The 22,808-nt window shown below is 49.2% G+C and overlaps 2 protein-coding genes across 2 annotated transcripts in view; one reads left to right on the forward strand and one right to left on the reverse strand.

Annotated features, from left to right (window-relative positions):
- LOC142776302 (cytoskeleton-associated protein 5-A-like) overlaps positions 1-22,808 on the forward strand; it is a 317,071-nt gene that overhangs the window by 57,375 nt on the left and 236,888 nt on the right. The window lies entirely within an intron of this gene.
- Positions 4,541-21,386, reverse strand: LOC142775335 (uncharacterized). The gene is made up of 6 exons (XM_075876694.1): positions 20,437-21,386; positions 19,661-20,353; positions 19,070-19,584; positions 18,664-18,993; positions 11,745-11,864; positions 4,541-4,674 (listed from the first exon to the last, which is right to left on the reverse strand). The coding sequence occupies exons 1-6, from the start codon at positions 21,384-21,386 to the stop codon at positions 4,541-4,543; spliced, it is 2,742 nt and encodes a 913-aa protein (XP_075732809.1).

Genomic DNA, 22,808 nt, shown 5'->3' on the forward strand with positions numbered 1-22,808 from the left:
GGTATTCTGATTGTTTAGGCCGAAGATCAAATATTTGATGCAAGCTTCCTCGCTGAGGTTACAATGACATGCTTTCACCAATTTGACATAGCAGTAGCACTCCGTAGGCTCACCTCACTTGTATATTCGGTCCTACATTTGTCGGTGAAGCCTCTGTATTCTTGCTGTCCTGGCCAAAGCACGTTTGAGCTCCACCTTCCACTCGGGGCAGGTTTTGTTAACAGACAAAAAGCAGTCGTACCACGTCTTCGCTGGTCCATACAACTTCGAGAGTGCGTGGCAAGATGTTACTGTGTCTGTTCAACGGTACACTTCCGCTAGGTCGTCCACAAGTGGAATCCAAGCGCCTATGGTTGGCGAGTCCGACGATGTTGGATCAAACAAAGGAACCAGGTGCGATGTCTCCCCTGCGCTGATTACAAGTATGTCTGCTGTCTGTTGCGACTTGAGATGCGCGATCCGGTTGATGGCTTCCTCCACTGCTGCTTGTACGGTGGATTGAAGTACTGCCGCCAAGTTGAACGCTGGTCCGCGTGTCGTAGTGGTGCTGCTGTGGGGAAACGGGTATAGCGCGGTACAACGCCGCAAACTTTTCTTTTCTCTACTGATGGATCGCGTGTGAAAACCATATAGTTGCCGGGTGATAGTTTCAGCACTGCCGAAGGCTTTTTATTTTGTTCTTTTCATCAAAGTGAACTACATGAGTAATTTACTGGTCAGTTGTGGTTCACCTTAAGATTTGAAAGGAATATTTTCACATGATATTTTTCGCGTTACTTGCGCAAAAGAAACCATGTACAAATCACGCACTTTACTTTATGGAGAAAACGGTACTTATGAAAGGACATACTGCTGCGAATAGCCACAAAGTGTGTGATGATTTGACAAATCAAATAATTTTAACACGATAGCGTTAGAGAGCTCGTTTTGCAGAAATTCCGATGACAGTGGCAGAGTCAATGGCCGTGAGCGAAAATTCGAGGCAGATGAAAATAAAGATTGTGAATAATTATGTTTTTGTATCTTTTGTACATGATGTAACTTTTTTGTTAGTGTTGTTTTACACCTGTGTGCAATGTTATGATCTTTGCCCCTCCTGCTGGGGCCCTTAAATGGGCCTGCAGTATTTTGTAAATAAAATAATATAAGTAAATAAGAGCCGGAGGGCGTTCGCACTTTGGCATTTCTTGCGGCACAGTTTAGGTCTCCACCGAGAAGCGAAGGGAGGCCAGCGATTGAAAAATCGGGTGAGCGTGTGCGCGCGCGCATGCGTGCGTGCGGATATTGCTGTCACGTTCAACTCTTAAGTGGGAAGCATAAGGGTTCCCCAATTTATTATTTCAACAACAGTTCATCAAATTCATTTAGTTTGCCAAACTAAATATCAGGGTTTTTTTTTCTATGAAACCTGAAGCATATGATGTATGTGAATAAATAAATAAAAGTCGAAGAGAGATCACTCTCTGGGAAGCACAAATAATGAACACAAGTAAAATGCATCAAAAGGCAGTCACAATGAACATTTAAACCATAGTTTTAACACAAAAATAAACGAAGACAAATAATACATTAGCATTGGATTCTCACAGAATGTAAAGACAAGCGCAGAAAGGAATTGTACGCAAATGCAGAAATGGTGTAAATACTAGCCTCCTTACAACAACTTCCTCACATTGAACAAACAAACATGTTTTTTTGTTCCTGCAAAGATAACATCAAAATGGGGGTGAGAGTAGTCTACGTACTACGGCTCAGCTTTAGGTATTTCGCTGTTTCACGTTTTTGAACTCTGGCTCGATTGAGGGATTTTACAAAAAAGTGCAGCCGAGTGGTAAAAAATTGCCACCATCTCAGCAGTAGGCACTTGAGCATGCTCAGCACATCCGACACTGTCCCGTCGTTTGGACTTGACAAGTGATATTACATCCATGATGCTTTCATGATGTAGTTCTTGTGCACTGAAGCAGCCTGTAAAAAAGATTCTCCAGATTTTGTATGAACCTGAGTAGGAATCCTGACGGACACAACAGGCCGCCATTATCCTTCAGCTGTGTAAATTGAGCAGCACGAAGGTTTTGGAGCTCTCTTTTGTCTGGAAGCAGGACCTTCTTACATGCATCACAACTGGTTTTGGCCAAGAACATTCGTGCCACATATCCAGTGACACAAAAGGTTAAGCGTTGGTCGCTTTTTGCAGATATGCAGGCAACATGATCTGGTGCACTTTTTTCCAACTTGTTCACTGCAAGTTCAGCACTACAAAGATCGTCATTAGCAATGAGCTGGTCAAACAAAAACTGTTTGTTGTGCTCATCCCTATCTGTGGCGTCAGCCCCAAGCAAAGCAGTCAACATACCTGGCTCAGCATTACCATTTGTGACAGACTTGGCAAGGCTATAAAAACTCAAACAAGAAACTGTTATCGAAAACAGCTGGGGAGTGGGGTGTGTGTTACAGCCTGACGCCTGCCTTGAAATGACGAAAAAGTTTTCAAGCGGGTCCTGGCTCAGCCTTGATGTCATCAGGAACTTGTACTCAAGTTGCTGACTCAGGTAGTACAGCAGCGACAAGACACTTGCAATGGTGACCCTCAACTTAACTGTCATAGAGGCCGACAAGAATCACCACGGTCCGCTGCTTGAACCTCCCACTCAACGAGGTAAGCGAGAAATGACAGCAACTTGTCCACGGCAGCAGAGTCCGGACGCAGAGCCTTGGCCGGAAATCGAGATCACATGATCTCATTGAGGTCCCTGATCATTCTGAAACGTATAAAGCATGTAATGAGATTTTAAAACAGTGAGCCGATGTGCTGGTTGCTTCATTTTAAATAAAACGTAAATCACAAACAACAAAACGTAATGAAGGTGTGCTGATAATACCGTGTAAGTACTTAAAGCATTCATCTTACCTGAAAAACGTCAAGACGGGCTGGATACGCCCACAGATGGCCTGTATGTCATTTTTGTCAAGCCGCAGGCCATTTAGCACAGCGTCACTGAAAAGCTGGTAGGCAAAGGTCACCCGCACTTTCTCGAAGTTGTTAGGCTGAATATGCCGTGTCGTGATACCAGGCATGGCCTGAAGGGTCACATTCGAGCCATCCATCTTTAGAGCCTCATTGACGGGATGAAGTGAAACCTGCATGGAAAAACAAAATATTTCATTAGATTCTGCACAACTACCACTTTACTTTTGCTTTAAAAAATTTCACTTCAAAACATGCTCGTCACATTAATAGAATAAATTTCTGCACTTACTGGCCCTGTTGGTGTGTTGAAGCTTGATTTGAGCAGCCCATTTCTGATGCATTTAACAAGACGTGGGCAGTCAGAAATGAAATGGAGTGACCGCTTGTTGTCAACTGGATGTTGAACTTTACATTTCGTGCTGGACACAGTCGCATGAATACCCATCGTGGCCCACATGTTACGGTTCCAGACCGCACCGCTGCATATGATGAAGTCTACAAATAGCCCGGCTTTCTCTGCTAAAATAACAGCCACCAGCATCACTTTTGAAAGAAAATTTCCTTTCATGTTGACCTGTGTGGCAAAAGAAGCAAGTATTTGTGTCCATTTACCATTGAACGGAACAAACATTATAACCATGCCATGGTCTGTCACTTTATGCTTGGCACTGGGAGGAGTAAACTGACCCATATCGACGAAGCCTTCTATATGGCCTGACGATGACAATGAGAGATTCTCGGAAAGCTTCATCTCATCAATGATGAGACCTCCATGCCTTTTGAAGGCATCCATAGTAGATGTTTTCTCCTTCATCACGCTCATTACCTTTGCATTGAAGCCAAATCCCATCCTGTAAGGCCTCATATATTTCTGCAGAGTCACCTTGCTTGGCAAGACAAGAATGTTTTGCGTACGCATGTCTTCATACAGTTTAAGTCCTTTCATACGCATGATCATACATTCCAAAATTTATTCCTTCGAGTATCTTACGCCTCCAATGATTTTCCTCTTTGCAGCCTTAAACATGTGCAGAGCTCCTTCTTGGTGCTTTTGAGGCAGTTCTTTAATACGGCCGAGAAAATATTCATTGCTCAGCTTACAGTTTTTTTTCTTCCGTAGCTAGGATTTGGCCTGCCAGTGTACACAAGCGTGAAGCACTTCGCTTTGCCTCCTGATTGGCTACTCGAAGTCTGTGGGGCCAATTAAGTGCGAAACGTTTTTTCTCCAGCTTGGATTTCCGGACCAAGAGGACTTTTTGCAGGTAGCGACAATGAATGCAGATGCCTCCTGCAAGATGTAAAATACAGAATGAGCTATTTACTAAAATGTAGCCAAGTGCAAGACAGCCGAAAAGACAATAAGATAATAGAGCAAACAAACAACTCAAAAATTAATTGTACAGCTATTTGGAACGTGTTTATAAAGTCTCTGTGCAGCACTTTTTCATGAATATTATTCACTTTATTATAAAGAATGTGATACAGCTGGTTGAACATCAGGTTAAGAATAAATTATGATGCTTTGTTAGCCCCAACAGGAAATGCTCTTCTTAATTAAAAGATAAGCTATTACATACCTTTATCTGTCACCACTCCAAGGCAGTTCTTGCTGAAGACACCATCATTTGCAGGAGTAAGCGTGCTTTTCATCTTGTCAGTCAGGTTCTGAGCAATGTCTTCATAAGCGTCTCTACTCATTGCACCTGCACAAAGCAATGCAGAGTCTTCTATTTGAAAAATGTTACTTGCTTCAAGAAGGGAACTAATTTTTCCGTACTTCTTCTCTCTGCCATTAAAATAGCACCTTGCCACAATGTCATTGTGCTGATCTAAGGTGAAGCTCATCACTTTCTTATGGAAAATACCAAAAGGCTCCTTTCTTGTGCGTGTCGTGGCAAACAACAGGACATCCAGGTCTACGGTAATAAGCTTCGTCCACAGCTTTGAAACATGCAGTGATTCGGCCAGGGCCTGCAGATTAGTTGGTACAAATGAATTCACTTCGTCATTTTCAAAGGCCTTCGAATGCGGGCTGACATTTTGGTCTTCGGACAGGCTCGCTTCCTGCTCATCGCGGCGAGACAACCGCACTTTCTTCGCCGATTCAGACGAGGGAACACCGCGACGCTTTTTTTCTGCTCTTGGCTTCACAAGTACTTTTGAAAGGTATGCAGGCAGGTCGAGTAAGAGTGTCGGCACCGCACCTGTTGCAAGAACAGGCCTTCCCCGGAGGATTCGCACTTCTTTACCACCGATAAACTGTACGTAATCATGAATATCAAAATGCTCAGCAAAGTGCTTTTTGCACACCGTAGATGTCTAGGCTAGAGGCTTGTCCTTCCGTTCGAAGTTGCACTCCCAATCTTTCCGGTGGTCTTCCTCTTTTGGCACCGAAAACAACGAAATCTTTCGTTCATTTTCCACGCGATGGCCGGGGTAGCCTGTATGATAACCCGGAGCGAAGCAATGCGTGTCCGGCTTTCTTTTCTTCTTATTGGTAATATTATAGGGTGCTTCATCGACTCCGAACGCACAAAATATGACAAAAAAAGAATCACCACAACGCCAATATGCACCCACAGCGGCCACTCGCGAGTTGAGCTGCGCCAAGCATTCAATTGCACGTGTTGCGTCCAGCTAGTCCAGTTATCTCCTTGGATGGATGGATGGATGGATGTAGCGGTACCCTTTAGATCAGGCGGTGGCTAACGGCACCTAGCCGTAATATTTAGTGAACTAACCACTAGATTTATCTTTTTTTTCTTTAAATAGTAAAGTTGAGGACTGGTTGCAGTGAAGGGTTTAATTTTCACTCGTGCATTGACTTGAGCCACCAATCGGACAACCCTCTTCTAGTTAATTCTACCCGCCTAAAGTCTATTTTGCCCTCCCTGTTCCTAAACCCCAGTTCTTTGAAAAACTCTGCGCCATCATCCTGAACTATAGGGTGAAGCCCTTTAAAGAACATTATCAAGTGTTCGACAGTTTCTTTCACCTCTCCACACACACTGCATACCGTGTCTACCCCTTCGTATTTGGCCCGATATGTCTTGGTTCACAATTTTCCCGTCCTGGCCTCAAACAGTAGTAGGAAAAGACTACCGCATCATTGAGGTGGACAAGGCAGCTCTTTGCCACTTCAAGCCAGCAAGAACTGTGTCCATCATCCTCTGAAAAGGGCTGGTGCAGAACACAGGCCGATGGGAAGAACTAGGAATTCGTGAAGTCTGTCTGGAGTCACAAACGCGGTTTTTTCTCAGTCTCGTTCATCCACTTCGATTTGCCAATAGCCACTCGTTAGATCGATGGACGAAAAATACTTCGCGTGTCGTAACCCGTCGAGATAGTCGTCGACCCGTGGAACGGGTAGACGTCTTTTTTTGTGACGCTATTAGGCTTCCTGTATTCAATACAGAATCGCAGCGTTCCGTTTTTTTTTTCACTAGAACGACTGGCGAGGATCAAGGGCTGCTGGATAGTTGAATAATCCCGTCATCGAGCGTCTCTTTTACTTGTGAAAATAGCCTTGCGTTCTTTGGCAGAAACGCAATGAGGCTGCTGGATGGGGTGGACGTCATCGTCGGTAATAATTCGATGCTTCGTGAGGTGTGTTTGACGGACTTTGGAAGAAGAGGCGAAGCTAGATTGAAACTCCCTTAAAAGGTCATGAAGTGCAGCCTTTCTTTCGTTTGACAGCGTCAAATTAATGTCAATGTGGTCTAGAAATTTCTCATCCTCATGTGTTTCCTCGGACGCGAAGCACTCCGTGACGTTGGCAACAGGGTCTCCATAAGCTATGGTGGTTCCACGGAAAAGATGCTGGTGCTCGTAATTGAAGTTCGTAACTGGTATCGTTGACTGTCCGTCACGGACACGCACAACACTTCGGGTGGCGCGTACACCTTGGAGCAGCAGAAGTGATAGGTTGCTTTCAGCCACCACGTCGCCGTCTTGGAGGTCTTCACAAGTGACTTCGATGAGAACAGTCACTCGAAGAGGCAGCATGACACTGTCGTCAGCAACCCGCCGCGCAGTTCTAGGGCAGTTATTAGCGTTTCGATCTGTTGCGCCTTGAGTCGAGAAGGTCACAATGTGCTCACGGAGATTTATGATGGCACCGTATTCCCGAAGAACGTCCATGACGATAATCAGCTGACGCGAACACTCGCGAAGAACGAGGCAGCTGAGCACAAACGTTGACGCACGAATTTTCACTCTTGCGGTACAGCGACCCAGTGGTGTTACAACGTGTCCTCCAGCCGTTCGAATTCGCGTTCCATTCCACGGCGTGATCACTTTCCTGAGATCTTTAGCTAGCCTCCCGCTGATAATTGAATAGCCTGCACCAGTGTCTACCAATGCACTGACCCGACGACCGTCAATCAGCACAGGTATGTCGAGTGACACGCGGTCACTGGGTTCAGATGTGGATGTCGGCGTTTCTTCGGTACTGCGATTATTCTCTGACGAAATGCCTTCGGCGTTGCGTGCAAGCGTCGATTGGAGGTCTTCCGCACTTTGAGTCCAAGCGACCTTGCCCCGGACGGCTGCTGCCTTCAGTATTCCCGACTAGGGCTCGGGGAGCGTTCCTGTGCCGTCACCCCGAAACGTGGCTCAATGGCTGCGGGTCTCCTCGGAGACGGTTACCGCGATTGCCGTAGTGTAAAGGGTGCACGCTGTTGCGCGAGATACTCTTAGATATCTCTTGGCCTTTGACCAATTCGGGGACGAGGGGAATTGACGGAAAATCCGGGCAGTCCAAGTTGCCGGTATGGGCATTCGCGGTAACTGTGACCAGCCTCACCGCAATGATAGCAGAGGGGTTGTATGTCCGGCGTACGTCAGAGATGATACTTGCGCGTTGGTGCACGGCGACTATCCATCGGGACGTATGGCATTGTCGGGATTGGGACGTGCGGCACTGTCTGGATCGGGACGTGTGGCAGTGTCTTGGTCGGCACTCCTTGACCAGAAAGAGAAGTGGCAGATCACATGGCTTTCGCGTCCGTACGATGGCGACTTTCTGTAGACACAGGAGCCGTTCCCGGATCAACCGACATCGGCGGAAAACGATGAGCGTGCAGCACCTGCTGGACCTCGTCACGGATGACACTGGTGATAGAACCGACATCGATTTGCCTTGTCCTGTACATCTCTTTCATTTCTTCCCGGACAACGGAGCGGGTGACCTTGCGAATCCATTCGGAGCTCTTGCTCCCAGAGGCGGCGAAAATTTCGGGAGTTGAGGCAGCAATCACTTTATGGTCAAACAGGGCAGACCGTTGGTGCAGTACTCGCTCCATTGTTACAGCTTCAGTAAGGAACTCAGCAACACTCTTGGGAGGACTACGCACCAAACCAGGAAAAAGTTGTGACTTCACACCACGCATGGGGTGGCGCAACTTTTCTTTCTTCTGCCATAGCAGGATCCGCTCGCTTGAAAAGCCGTGTCATGTCCTTGACGAACATCGAGACGGTCTTGTTGGGCTTCTGGATGCGTGATTGTAGTGCACGCTCCGCCCGTTCGCGGTGGTCGGAACTCCTGTAGGTCTCCAGAAGGCGACGCTGGAACTCGCGCCAAAATGTCAGAACATCATCCCTGTTCAAAAACCATGTCTTGGCACCCTCCTTTAGGCAAGTTTACACGTTCCGGAGCTTCACGGCATCATCCCAGTAAATGATCACTGCGACACGTTCGAACTCCCTCAGCCAGTTGTCAACAACGTCATGCTCTTCTCTGTGAAAGAGGCTAGGCATGAGCGGGTTCTGGACGGTGCAATAGATCGGCGTGGAAGGTGTCGGAGCATGCACGGGATCTTGTGTTGAAGTCATAGTCGCTGCGTCAGTGGTTGGTGTCTCAGGCGGTAGGCCTCTTTAGCGGCGGCTTACTCTGTGAACAGGTGTGTCCACGGGTGAAGGGCTTGTGTGGCGGCTGCTGGGCGGGATTTTGGGCATCGGTGGATCGTGAGACGTTGTACCCAGCACCTCCATCAGTCTTGTCACGTTTCTCACGACAAACTTGATACAATGGGCTCGTTGACTCGACAAGCCAAGCAGCAGCTCAAATAGATCGTCTTTGTCTTCTTCCACTCTTCGATCTCACCCAAGCGAATTATGTGGCCATATTATATGTTGCGAAACCGGTATGGTATGACATGGCTGCATGGCGAACACAAGCGACAGACCCTAACATCAAAATCATGACATGGGTGTCATGTAACAACATCACTACAGGCCATACTCATGATGCGCTGGCGGCCATTTCGCTAGCTTTGCATATACCATATTTGGTATTATGGGACGCGAATGGATGACGAAGGTTTGTGTCTGGTGCAAACATGATAATAATGAGATGCCTGTCAAGTAACAACACGACTACATGCCATGCTCATGATCCGCTCGCGGTGGTATCGCTAGCTCACAATTCATTAATACACAATCAACACAATTCATTATTACGAGACGTGAATGAGTGACGAAGGTATGTGACTGGTGCAAACACGATAATCATGAGATGCGTGTCATATAAAACCATGACTACATGCTACTTTCATGATGCGCTCGCAGCCGTTTCGCGAGCTTCACATGTAGCGAATTAGGAATTATCGTCACGGGAACAGACGACATAGGTAAATGACACGACCGATTATGATTATGATATGTGTGTCATGTAACAATATGAATACGTTCCACACTCATGATGCGCTCGCGACAGTTCTTGACCTTGACATATGCCAAAGTTTGGTATTACGTAACGTGAATGGATAACGAAGGTATGTGACTGGTGCAACCATGATAATGATAAGATGCGTGTCATGTAAGAACATTATTATACGCCCAACTCAAGGCGCTCATTCACTTCGACGTAAGCCTGCGCGCATGCGCGCTGGCGTTCGTTTTAGCGCGTCACGCCGGAGATGTCACGTCAGGCGCCGATATCTCCCTAGTTGAGATCAGTGGATCTGCCCACTGACTTTCTTTGTCCATCTGCATGCCATATGCTCTTAGGCGCGCGTCACGCTGCGTTGCTTTGACGCATGCGCGTTTGAGCGCATACGGCACCCCTCCGTCACGAAGAGCGGCCGACGCGGTGCTAAGTAGCGTCGTCGGCGCGAAATACAGGCTGTCGCATTTCGCGCCGGTTGTCACCTGGCCACGCAGACGGACGCTGGTTGCGCCTGGCGTCACACTATCATATGCTCGCGTTTTGCTAGCGTGGCGTCGCTGCGCCCAGACTGCGCGTGTGTCGACGTAGCTTCGGAGTATGTTGGCCCTTCATGACGCGCTTGCCGCCGTTGCGCTAGCTCCACATGTAGCAAATTGGGTATCATGGGAAGTGAATAGACGACGAAGGTATATGACACGTCCAAACCTGATAATCATAATACGCGTTTAATGTAAAACATGACTGCAAGGTACGCTCATAGCATTCTCGCGGCCGTTTCACTGGTTGGACATATACCGAATTTGGTATTACGTGACGTGAATGGACGAGGTATGTAAATGGCACGTCCAAGTATGATAATCATGATATGAATTTCATGTAAAACACGACTACACGCTGAGCTCATAGCACGCTCGTGGCCGTTTCGCTAGCTCCATATATAACAAAGTTAGTATGAGGTGACGTTAATAGATGACGAATGTGAATGAGACGTCCAAAAATAATAGTCATGACATAGAAGTCATGTATGGCATAATTTAACTCCGCCTCTTAAGGTTGTGCGGAATTTAAAGTGACATTTCACTCTTCCTCATTCGTGCTTCGCATATAATCGATTCCCACTGTACGTGGCATCTCCCACTTTTTTCTTGCTGGCGTTCTCGCTTGTCAGACCACATTACGTTCCCCGCTGCGGTTGTCTAGTGGTTATGGCGCTCGACTACTAACCCGAAGGTTGCGAGATCAAATCGCGGTGGTGGCGGCTGCATTTAAGATGGAGACGATCATGTTTCGTGCCCATGTGCTTAGACTTAGGGGCACGCTCAAAAACCCCATCTGAATTTGCAGAGCCCTACGTTACGGCGTCCTTCATATTCAAATCGTGGTATAAAGATGTGAAACCTTTTATAATAATATTGTAGAACGCATTGCGATTCAATCTTGCGAGATTACCATGAAAAAAAAGTATTATCGGAGACTGTCCGTTTTTTTTTTGCAAAAACGTCTTGGTTTATCTTTTTACCAAACAACAAATCTCTTTCTCTCACGAAAGAAATCTATCAACACGCGCAGTACGCCACCAACACAAAACATAGAAAGTAGCGTGCATGTCAATAAGAATGCGTTGTTGGCGCGATGCAAAACATATGTAGAAAGAAAGCACTTTCTAAGAAGTTTCAATCAACTTTGCTCAAAATAAAATAAAAGCCTTCTGTGGGACAAGAAGCGAAAACGTCGTAGACCATTTCACATGCTAGAGAAATGAAAAAACAAACAAAATTTTGAAACCAAACACGCGTCGTAGTTCCGTCGCTTCAAGGGCTGTTGGATATGCTCTCGAAAGCTGCACAGACATTAAGTGCCTGTTTGGTTTCCTCACAGAACAACTTTCTGGGAGGGGGGGGGGAACAACTCTATGTTGCAGTTCTGTTAGCGGGATGGCTTAGTGCTCTCCCATAGTTGAGTACGATGTACTCAAAATTGTTGCAAAAATTTTCTAAACACACCAAACTTAACATATGCCAAAAGAAAAATCAGCTTAGAGATGGGAAAAACGACTCCATTCATGAGTGGCTTGGCACGGCTCAGCTACCCACATGGTCCTCTCGCCTCGTTTGGTGTCGGCAGATGTCGAGGCTCGAACCTGGCCGTTACCAGCCAGATCGGGCCGGGTAAAGTAGTTTTCATAGGTTCCATGCTCATGGGTTCCATGCAGTTCCATGCTTGTGGCTGCATAGAGAAACATACTTACATGAAGAGCGGACACTCCCGTAGGGCCATGCGGCCGAGCTACTGCGCTGCTTTCAGCACTACGAGTGGCTGGTCAGACCCTATTGTTTTCAGCATAAATAAAATAACAAACCTTTTTCTTCCCGATCCTGGAATAGGAACCCGAACCCTTACGCTCCAAAAGCGAGGACTTTACCACTATGCTACACAATCATGCTTCTGCAAAGGGAGTGCACGTGCAGTACATCTAAATCACATGACTGTGTACTCTGTGCAAAAAAATGCAGAAATATAACACTTTCTAACAGGATGGAAAGGTGGGCTTGTTGGTAATTCATATTTCAAACCACGCGTGAAATTTCTGCAAAGAAATAAGGATCAATGTTTCAGCCGTCCGTCATTGCCACTACTCCACTGTTAATTCACTTTAGAGATCATTCTTAGGCAAGTGCTTTGAATGAACGCCAGTACACTTCTCACGCTATCGTCTTGTTCTTGTTGACATGCGCACGCTTGTGTACTTATATGTCCTTCCACGTGAGAATAAATCAGTTCTTTATGAGCGCTCGTGTTGTGTGCCTCCTCTTTACTTCGTGTGCGTGCGTGTGCTCCTCCCGCGCTCCCAGTTCACCGAACAACACTTTCTATCAAATTTTACTGATATTTGTGGTAAAGCTTTAAATGACCTCAGCGGGACTCATTGTAGATGAAATATGAAAAATCCACAAACCAATAAAATTTCTCTTTTAAAAAGTTTGATGCCAAACTTGTGATTCAATTGTTTTAAGGAATCGGCTATTACACGCCTTGACAAAGGAGTACACGCAAGCATGGGTACGCGATCTAGTGGTTTCTCAAACCATTTCTTGCCCCGCCACGAATTGGCTTGAGTAGGCACTCTTTATATAGTGTAATTCATTATAGGGGCTAGGCCCAGTACTGAGGTGCGACTCGCACCTTGCTGAGTTCTTGAGATCGTTCTAGAACAGTTGTGTTACGGCGGGACTGTACAGGCGCGCCGTGGTTGCGGATATCTACTGTATGTTCCACGTATTACCTCCTGTAGGTTCCACGTGAAAAGATACCCCCTGTAGGTATACCTCCTGTATGTTTCACGTAACTAAAAAGAGTGCCTCTTTTATGAGCAAGCTATTTCGGAAAGCTTTATCAGAGACACGAACTGAACTTTTTTTTCTAGCATATGGGGCTGCCTGATGGACTAAGTGCTTATACAGTTATTCTCAATATACTTCTTTTCATTGCTTGCATTTGCTACTATTTTAAATCAGGAATGCCATTTTGTAATCGCAGTGATAAATGTAACCATAAACACATATAACAAATATATGCCTATTACTAATCATCGGAAGAGTGATCACATAGCTCGGAGGCAGGGCAATGTTGTTGAAAGTTCCCAAAGTACACCAGACGAAAGGTCTGAGTGTACAGTCTAGGGAAGAATCGCTATGTAGACACGTTCTTTTTCCGTGGCTTTGTCATGGCTCTCAGTGGGCATTTGACGTGATCTCGACATGCGCAGTCGACATTGTTAACGTCTGAGCTCTCGTCGTGTCTCTGTGTACGATGCGAGATCTACATGATATTTTCTCAGCAGCGTAGCATTGGTCCATTGGACAAGGAATGGGGTCTAAGTATCGTTGCTTGACGACATATCTGGCTTGAAAAAACACAGTTACGAATTCCCTACCGGGTGATGTCTTCTAATGAAAACTTGCAAAAAGGAAGCACTGCAGGTAGCATCGGACTGAGCGGAACTTTGTTATGGAGAGCTGCGCTGTCTTCACTCTAAATATTTCGCTCTTGAGGGGAAAAAAAATTCGAAGCCCTTTTCTTTGGTTTCGTTGTGTATTACGCTGCACTAAACTTTCTTTACTACGATTCTTACAGGCTCTTCGACACTTATGTACTCAATAAGCATGTCTGAAATGTGAGCGCTAAGCGGTTACCCTATCAGGATTTCGAAATATCACCTACACTCTTCCCATTCTCACTTGCGCAATCAAAAACTCACAAAATGCACCGAAATCACAAATTAATCGCGCATGATAATCCTGAGAGATGCGAGGACGAACTAGGATGGCTGGTGGCGAATGCATAGCAAAGCATGGTAGAATAGAATTTACAACTGATATTTCTCCTATATCGACGTTCTAGAGTATGTGCCCTAATCATGTAACGTGAATCGCTGTTCTGGCGTCACGAAGGACACCAAAAAAACACCACACTCTACTGTGTATTATCCGAAGCTGTCTTACGGCCAGTGTGTAGACAAGGCACGCCAACACGGAAACAAGAGAGCAGTCAAGACATTGCGAATTCCGCTGTAAGAAAGCCTAAAGCTTCAGAAAATAAGGAGACGTGATGTATTTTATGCCCTGATTTCCCGCTCGGGCAAAATTGGACAACGGGCGGTGCGCCGCAGATTATTGTGCGGCGGAAGCGGCGGCGTGGTTTCTCTAGGAACTTCGGTGGTGGCGCGAACACCAGGAGCAAACACTAGTGGCGGCGCCGGCACACAGCTCTGATAGATAGATAGATAGATAGCTAGATAGATAGATAGATAGATTGATAGATAGTTAGTTAGGTTGATAGATAGGTTGATAGATAGATATATAGATAGATAGGTTGATAGATAGGTTGATAGACAGGTTGATAGATATGTCAATAGATAGATAGATAGATAGATAGATAGATAGATAGATAGATAGATAGATAGACAGACTGCGTACCAAGTCACAGCCTGCGCAGCAGCCAACGGAAGGGTAGCTGTACAGTGCACTCTAAAATATCCTAACTCATTTGCAGTTTGTACGTATTTCTATGAGACAGCGCCGTCTATTATACTGTTCTGAAAATACTGCCCTATTTTTCTTCCCGTCTCTTCTTCTCTCAGCTGCGCGTGACGTATGGTAATCTTAGACTAACAGGAGCGTTGCCCCTTAAATGTGCTTCATATCTGAACCTGCACCGCGCTGTAATGACCGAGCGGGAGCTGTCAGCTCGCACGCTCAACAAAACTCGGCCATAACAACAGTCCGGCGCGCGGCTATAAGCAAGGTGTTATAAGAACACTGTTTCCAAGACGCGAGTCGAAGACGCGATAGTGTTGTAAACACTCGTATTTTTGAACATATTTTTTGCCACGCAGCAACGTGATTGCGGGCTCAAATCGAAGCTTATATTAGTAATCGTACTACTCATAACTCCGAGAAATTCACAAGCTTCCGTCTAGTTTTTTCAGTTTGACTTTTTTGTCCCAAAAAATAAGGTAAGATTTTGGTACCTTCCATATAGTCCCACTGTGTAAACAGAATCAGAAGCCCCGATGTTTTTTTTTAATTTACACTTCTACGATTTTTTTTTCGAAAAATGAGGTCATCCCATTGAAAACATGAGAGTTGGCAGCCGTATCTGCGTGGAGCGCTGATCAGTCAGTGTCCCTGAAAGCTGGATATGTGTAGTGGGCTGAAAGCGAAGCAAGTGGTTCATGCGGGAAAGTTTTACAAGCTTTCGCTGAGAAGTAATAAATGATAAATTTAAACAATCATCTAATGGTGTCTATGGGCTTTCTGTCGTCACAGAAGATGAATACTTCAAGAGACGGATCGGTTTGTTTTGCCATGTCCAATGATTGTCGCGGGATTCAATGTAGTCCTATATGCTAACACCGAGTTTCTGTGCCGTGCCCTTTCGCAGACGCCGACTGGTGGGTAGTGGTACTTGCAGGTGCTGTACTTTTCCGTTGACGTGCTCATACTGATGTAAGCTAAGCAAGCATGCCTACTGTGCGACACAATTACAGATTCGCGTCGCGGTGCCACACCGGTAAAAGCTATGTGAAAGGCGTGCTGAAGCGTTCTTTTCAATGTCGTTCAAGACAAATAAACACAATGGAAGAGAAACGACATTTTGGGCCGCATTTTGTGTTCAGAGACTACACTCATCGTTGATGGCGAAAACGTGTGCATTCCTCGCGGAAGATTGACGCTGCCAGAAGGCGTTGTTATGACGATATTTCCAAATCTCCCCCCGTGTACCTCAGGAAAACAACTCTTAAGTGCAGGGGCAAAACAAACCGAGAAAGTGACCATACGATCAGCAGCAACAGAAGTCAAGCCGTGAGAGTGCCACCTGCTGAAAATGACCTAAACGGCCAGTTACCATCGCATGAAGGAGGTATACATGTGCTAATGAAGAAGCGCAAAAAGGAGCCAAACTCGGGTGGAGTACGGGACGATTCAAACTTTTTCTTGAATAAGTAGGGTCGTCATTGCACTTGGACGTTATGCGAATAAGCAATTGTGGTGCTGAGAGAGAGGTGACTTTTTTCTGCTACAGGCCTCATGATGTCCCCTCCAAAGTGTATATGAAGTTATGAGCTTGTTGAACAACATGCAGTCACAGGAAGAGGCAGACAGCCTCCTCGAAAAACTGGAGATGCCATCGAACTTTGTGTTGAGGCCGAAACGTCTATATATGTTGTTTTTATATAAATTTGCTGAATGAAAAGGAACATTACGTATGGCCACACCATTTTACAACACATAAATTTGTAATATTTCTGGATTCTTCATAGCTCTTTGAGTGAATTCTTGTGGTGGTTGATGGATGCCTTGTGTGCAATTACTATGATAATTTTCTCCGTAATAAGTCGCACAAAGTAAAAGTCAAACTTGAAAATAAAATTATGTTACATTTATATAAGGCAATGCGTTCGCCCACAAGGAAACTGTGCTCAAATGGAACAATTATGACTTGAACAGCTGGGGCCTTGCTTGTTTGAAACTTCAATATATTAATTTCCGACAAATCAAATGGATGTTGTGGAGGCCTTTTATTGTTTTCCTGAAACCATGCCGGCCTAAGTGTATGTAGAGCATTTGTTTAAAGCGAAAAACGCACTGTTCTCCGAAACTTCACTGGCAAGATCTGTCCATTTGGGCCAACGGCCACTGCCAAACTCTGGCAGGCGTCGAGTGTGGGTTAAAGGTACAGTGAACACTTCTAGTACGCTCTATTCAGGGCACATACAACCTTCAAAACGCCTGATAGAGCTATACACAAACACTAGCAAAAATCGCGCTTCTCCGAATCATAACCTGATAACTTTGGCGACGAGCCATTCCTGAATCGCGGCTCTCGGGTAGACAGCCGAAGTCTCTCGATCCTGTGCTACAATCATAGCACCAACGTGTTTCTATTGTATTACTTAGCAAGCAATGCGAATGTGTGCGGAAACAGTTCCGACCGTATGGATAACAAGAGCGGCTTCAGAATAACTCAATCCGCTAAAATAACCAGCAACGCCCACTTGGCATAGGTGCAGAACTTGCAAAACCACATTGCTTTTCAAGAGGAAGTGTTTGTGGTGCCAGGTGCCATCGCTCGAAGGCAACATGAGGTGCCTCAGGCGTAGCATGCGCTTGAGTCCACTACCCCTATTCTAGTACACTGTACACCCATATGGCACACCTATGTCCCCGCAGGTCACGTTCCGTCGCCTCGGTTATCGCATGATACACTGCTTGATTTTCATTTCACATCCTGATACTGGCAACTTGCTATCTATCGAACTGACAGAGAACAACAAATAAGTGAGGTGTTGAATACGCACACGTAGGTGCTAACCCTTACAGATGAGTAGCCGTCAGCTTGGTTTTCTGAAGATACACTGCATAGTTTCAATACTTTCATCCTTTGGGATGACTGACCAAGCTTGCTTCGAAACACACTCGACATTTCCTACCTACTGGGCCAGCTGTGCTTTTTGGAGCCGATTTTCTCTCTTCTTTTTTTTTGAATTCGAAACAACGCTTCTATGTGAGTAGAGCTCAAGCAAGCGTCGGACCGTCGTAATGAATAATGGAGTGAATGAGAAAAAACTTGTATACGATACCTGATCGGGTAACGCCGCGCGGTTTTCCTCACAGGAAAACGACGTATCGTAGAACGCACAACTGTTCTCGAAGTTTGTGCGTGGCGGCTTACGAATCACTGGCTTTGAGGAAATCAAGCAGATGCGCTATGTCCTGATGCCTTTTCGATAGCACGAATATTTAAACAAGCACTCCTCTGTTCTCTGCTGCTCTTCCACTCCTCGATAGCTGCCGCGTCCACCACAACCTACAGTATCTACTGCTGCAAGCTAGTGAGCCGCACCGATGGCCGCACCGAGCACTACCAAGCAGATGGGAGAGTTCAAGACACGTCACAGGAGAGAGCGATGGGGCGGTGGCAAACGCGGTCACCGGCAGAGAGTCCACCCCCTCTGCTCCCAAACAAGTTTCTCGGCCCCCTTCTCCGCCCCACGCGAGCGAGACATCCGAGGAGCAGTCTTCGGGGCAAGGACCCTATTCCGCGTTCCTCTCTCAGGCTCCCCACCCTTGCGCCACCGAGTACCAAGAATCGTTTAGGCGGTAGTTGTTAGAAGATGAGAAAAGGCACTTAATTTCTGCAACCCGGTCGGGAGCACGGCGCAGTGCCTGCGGGGAAGGGAAAAGGAAGAAAAGTGGAAGGAAGAGGAAAGATTAATTGAGCAGTGGAATGGTCATCATCAACAGAAGCAGCAGTCCAGAAGCAAGGGTAGGGGTGGCAAGGGGCCCATCCTCAGTGGTAGGCCACGATTCCCGTCTCGTCCAGGAACTCCACCAGGCTCCGGAGCGCGGGTAGATGAGACGAGATGGGAACAGTAGGTGCTCTAGGGTGGTGGCAGGAAGGCCATGTCTTCGGTAGGCTGCGGTGACCCTCGAGCGTTCCTGTGCCAAGGCAGGGCAGTCACAGCAGTCACAGAGGAGGTGCTCGAGGGTGTCGGGGTCGCCGCAGCAGCTGCAGGCTGGGGAGGCGCAGCATCCCTTTAGGTAGCAGTGGGCCGCGGTCCACACGCATCGGGTCCACAGCCGCAGCAGGTCGGCTCGTTCTCTCCTGGTGAGGCCTGCTTCAGGAAGACGCCTGGGTCCCCGCCCATTGGCCACCCTCTGGTCCGGGTGGACTGAGGCGAGGAGCTTCTTGATACGGGCCTGCGAGTAATCTCTCACCGCCACGGCTTTGGTGATAGGGGTTCCCAGCTGATGTGCTGCCTTGGCCAGCGTGTCTGCCTCCTCGTTGCCAGCTATGCCCACGTGAGAGGGCAGCCAGTGGAAGGAGACGGACGTCTCGTCTGCTGCTAGGGCCCAGTACTTGGTTGCCCGGAGACTCCCCGTGAGCCCGGTGATGGTTGGCCAGTGTCTGCAGGGCTGCCTTGCTGTCACACAGGACTGCGACCGGTTGAGCCGGAACGTCCTCGGCCAGCAGGTCCGCCACCAGGTGTAGCCCTGCCAGCTCCGCAGCCATCGAGCTCGCCGAGAAGGGTAGTCGGCACTGCCTGCTGATGGCCCGGGATGGGATGACGCAGGTGGCCACCGCTGAACCGTCTGGCATGACGGATCCGTCAGTGAAGACCTGGAGCCGCCCTGCCAGTTGCTGCTGGAGCTTGGAGACGGTGGCCTGTTGCAGTGCTGCAGCAGGTGTTCGGCGCTTGGTTACCCCGTCCAGGTACAGGTAGACCTCAGGCAGCTGGTGGTGGATGGTGCAGGGGCCACCGGGACTGGCGGGTCCGGGACCATCTGGTGGTAGAGTGCACAGAGACCACCCATCCGTGACCTCAGCTGGCTGCGAAGGTGCTCCAGAAGCGTTCTGCCGTCGGCAGCACGGTGTAGGCAGTCTACGGGCCCCAGAGCATGTGCAGAGACAGGGGCCACTCTCCAGCTTCGGCCAGGGTCGCTGCCACGGGGGAGTACCTGGGGAGCCCCAGGATGACCCTCACTGCTCTCATGTTATGTCCCTCCAGGTCCAGTCTCCTGGCAGGCGTCAGGGCCACCAGTGGAAAGGCGTACAGCAGGACTGAGGACGCTGAAACCTGGTTGAGTCGAAGCGCCAGCTTGGTTGAGCAGCCGTATCCTCGCTGCTGCAGCTTGCTGATGGCTCCCTGGACTCCCCGTACCTGTGTGCAGGCGACCTTGGCAGCTGGGACCCAGGTGAGACGGTGGTCGATGGTGAGCCCCAGGTACTTCACTGTCAGTTTCCAAGGCAGGTTGCGGTTGCCGACCCTCAGCTGCTTCACGTAGCGTCGTGCTGCGGCCAGCGGGTGGATCAGCAGGGCCTCGGTCTTGGTTGCGGAGACCTTGAGTCCGATGCCACTCAGGTAGGTGGACACCGCATCCAGGGCCGCCTGCAGTGACGTCCTGATGGCTGGAATGGACCGCCTCGGTGCTCGTACCCAGAGTGCCACGTCGTCGGCGTAGACAGAGCAGGGGGCCGCGAACCTGGTGCCTGTCGGAAGAGAAGCGGGGAGTCCTGTCATCGCCAGGTTGAACAGGAAGGGGCTCAGCACGGAGCCCTGTGGTACACCTGTGGTGATGTCCCTGGATTTGCTGGCCTCCTTTCCAACTCGAACCTCGAAGGTCCTGCCAGTCAGGAAGGCAGTCACGAAGCTGTGGAGGCACCCGTGAACGCCAAGTCAGTCCAGGGACGTCACGACGACCTAGTGTGGGAGACTGTCAAAGGCACTCTCCACGTCCAGCAGGAGCAGCATGGCCACGTCACCACAGCTTTGGCATCCTCAAGGGTGATGACGACGTCGGAAATGGAGTCGGCTGTGCACCGGTGGCGCCTGAAGCCAGTCAGTTGTTCCGGGAAGAACTCTAGTTGGCCAGCAATCCACTCGAGTCGCTCCAAGGCCACTTTCTCCAGCACCTTGCAAGGTGCCGAGGTGAGAGAGACTGGCCTGTACGAGGAGAGGGCCATGGCTTTCTTCCGGGGCTTCAGGATCGGGGCTACGAACACAGTGCGCCATGACTCCGGGAGGACCCCACTGCTCCAGACGTCGTTATAGTACTCGAGTAGGTGTTGGCGGCCAGCTCCGTACAGGTTACGGAGCATCTGGAAGGTGACACCATTAGCTCCCGCGGCACTTCGTCTTTTCGATCCTGCAAGGGCAGCCTCCAACTCGTGTTTCCTGATGGGTTCGCAGCACAGCTCTTGTACTTCTGCGGCTGTCCACCCAGGATGGTGGCAAGTGTCAGGATACTGCAGCGCAGCAAGGGGAGGTGCAGCAGGCAGCTGGGCGATGTCCTTCGCAGAAAACTGATCGGCCAGCTGTTCTGCCATGTCCACTGCCTGGATGGAAAGGTGGACAGCCAAGGACATCACTTGGTTGAACGGCAGTGGCACCATCAGCAGGCACTTCAGCTGGCGCCAGGCCTTGGTGCCATCCCGTGATCGGTCGATGGAGGCGCAGACGCCCACCCAGCCCTGCTTCCTGCGCGCTCGGGCGTGGCGTCTGCAGGCAGCGTCGACCTTCCGGAACACTGTCCAGAGCTCTGGTTGTCCCTTCTTCAGAGCCTGGCGTTCTGCCCACTTTCGCACTGCTCTCAAGGCTAAGTGCCGGATGTCTGGAACAGGCTGCCCTTGCTGCGCCTTAACAGTGGCGGTTGCAGCCCGGGCACTGTCACCCACCAGCTGCATGAGGTCCTTGTCACCGGTGTCCTGCCTGAGCAGCTGCCGGTATAACCGCCAGTCTACCACACGGTACTCTCAATCCCTGGGGGCCTTACCTCGGTAAGGGGTGAGTAGGATGGGCAGGTGGTCTGAACCCCAGGTGTCCGGGAACGGTGTCCAGGCGTACCGGCAACCCTCCGTAGCCACGCTGAGGTCTATGGCTGTGATGGTGCTGTTGGCTCCGCGACGCAGGTAGGTGACGGCCCCTGTGTTCAGGATCACCAGGCCCAGCTGCAAGAGGACGTCTCGCACCTCTCGCCCTCGTACGTCGGTCCTGTGGCCGCCCCATGCTGGATGGTGGGCATTGACGTCTCCGCACAGCATGAAGTCCTTCCCCAGTTGGTGCGCAAGCTGCCGAAGACACCCGGGGTCCCATGGTTCCTTGGGTCTGATGTAGACGCTGGCCAGCGCAGTGTCAACACCGTCGAGGCGGACCCGGACGGCGCAGCACTCGAAGGGCCCTCCGGCCAGGTCGGCCACGAATACCTCCGCCTGCAGCAGGTCCCGATTGACGTAGATGGCACAGCGGGAAGGTCCTTGTGGGTGGTTGTCGTCCAGGCAAGGGGCGGCACTGCAGTCGGTCAGGGTGCAGCTGGTCCGGCTGCTGTAGCCGACGTAGCCTGAAAGTCGGAGCTGCTCTGCCTGGCTGTAGACCTCCTGGAGTGCAAGGACGTCGTGGTTGTTGTGGAGCAGGTGTTGTGCAAGGTCGTCTCTCCGTGGTCCCAACCAGTGGACGTTCCACTGGAGAACGCTCGGGCGTCGGGGCTGACGCTGCCTGGTGGGAGGACTAGCCATGCTGGTTGTTCTGTTGCCAAGCCCCTGCCTGCAGGAAGATGGCATGAAGCGGGTGCTCTTGTGGAAGCAAGGTAGCGACTGCCTGCAAGGAGAGCAGAAGGGGGACCAGAAGTTGTTCCACTATAAGCGTCGGGGCAGAGGTCTCAGCAGACTGGGCACAGGGAGTGGCGGCTGCAGGCTTGCAGACACGAGCAGGAGGTCGGACAACAGGAGCGGCCGGGGCTACAGGCTCAGCCGGAGTGTTTGTTGCAGCTGCACGGGTTGGTTGGTGGACTGTCTGGAATCCCTCATGGTTAACTGTCTCACTGGTAGGGGGAGCTGCGTGTCTGAGGGCAGTATGGGGCGTGGGGGGTGGCCCCGTGGTTGTAGTCTGCTCTCACTGACTCCCAAAAGAGGGTGGGGAAACCGCTGCACTCTGCAAGACTGGTACAGTCCTCCTCCAGCGCCGATTCCTGTTCCTCTTCCTCCGAGGTTTCCCAGTGGTGTCGGCACTTGTGGCATCCTTCAGAAAAGCCGCGGCAGGGTGAGGGGACACGGTCTCGTGGCCAAGCGCTTCGTCCATTCCTTCGGCTTTTCCTTCGGGAGCATCAAAGG

This window comes from Rhipicephalus microplus, chromosome X, assembly GCF_043290135.1.
Source record: "Rhipicephalus microplus isolate Deutch F79 chromosome X, USDA_Rmic, whole genome shotgun sequence".
In the NCBI taxonomy this organism is placed as follows: domain Eukaryota; kingdom Metazoa; phylum Arthropoda; class Arachnida; order Ixodida; family Ixodidae; genus Rhipicephalus; species Rhipicephalus microplus.

Coding starts and splice junctions, on each gene's coding strand:
- LOC142775335 (XM_075876694.1), bottom strand. CDS start 21,386: ATGCAGCTGGTGGGTGACAGTGCCCGGGCTGCAACCGCCACTGTTAAG. Junction 19,585..19,660: donor GTCATCCTGGGGCTCCCCAG/GTACTCCCCCGT, acceptor TGGGGCCCGTAG/ACTGCCTACACCGTGCTGCC. Junction 11,865..18,663: donor GCACCTCCTCTGTGACTGCT/GTGACTGCCCTG, acceptor TTCTCTATGCAG/CCACAAGCATGGAACTGCAT.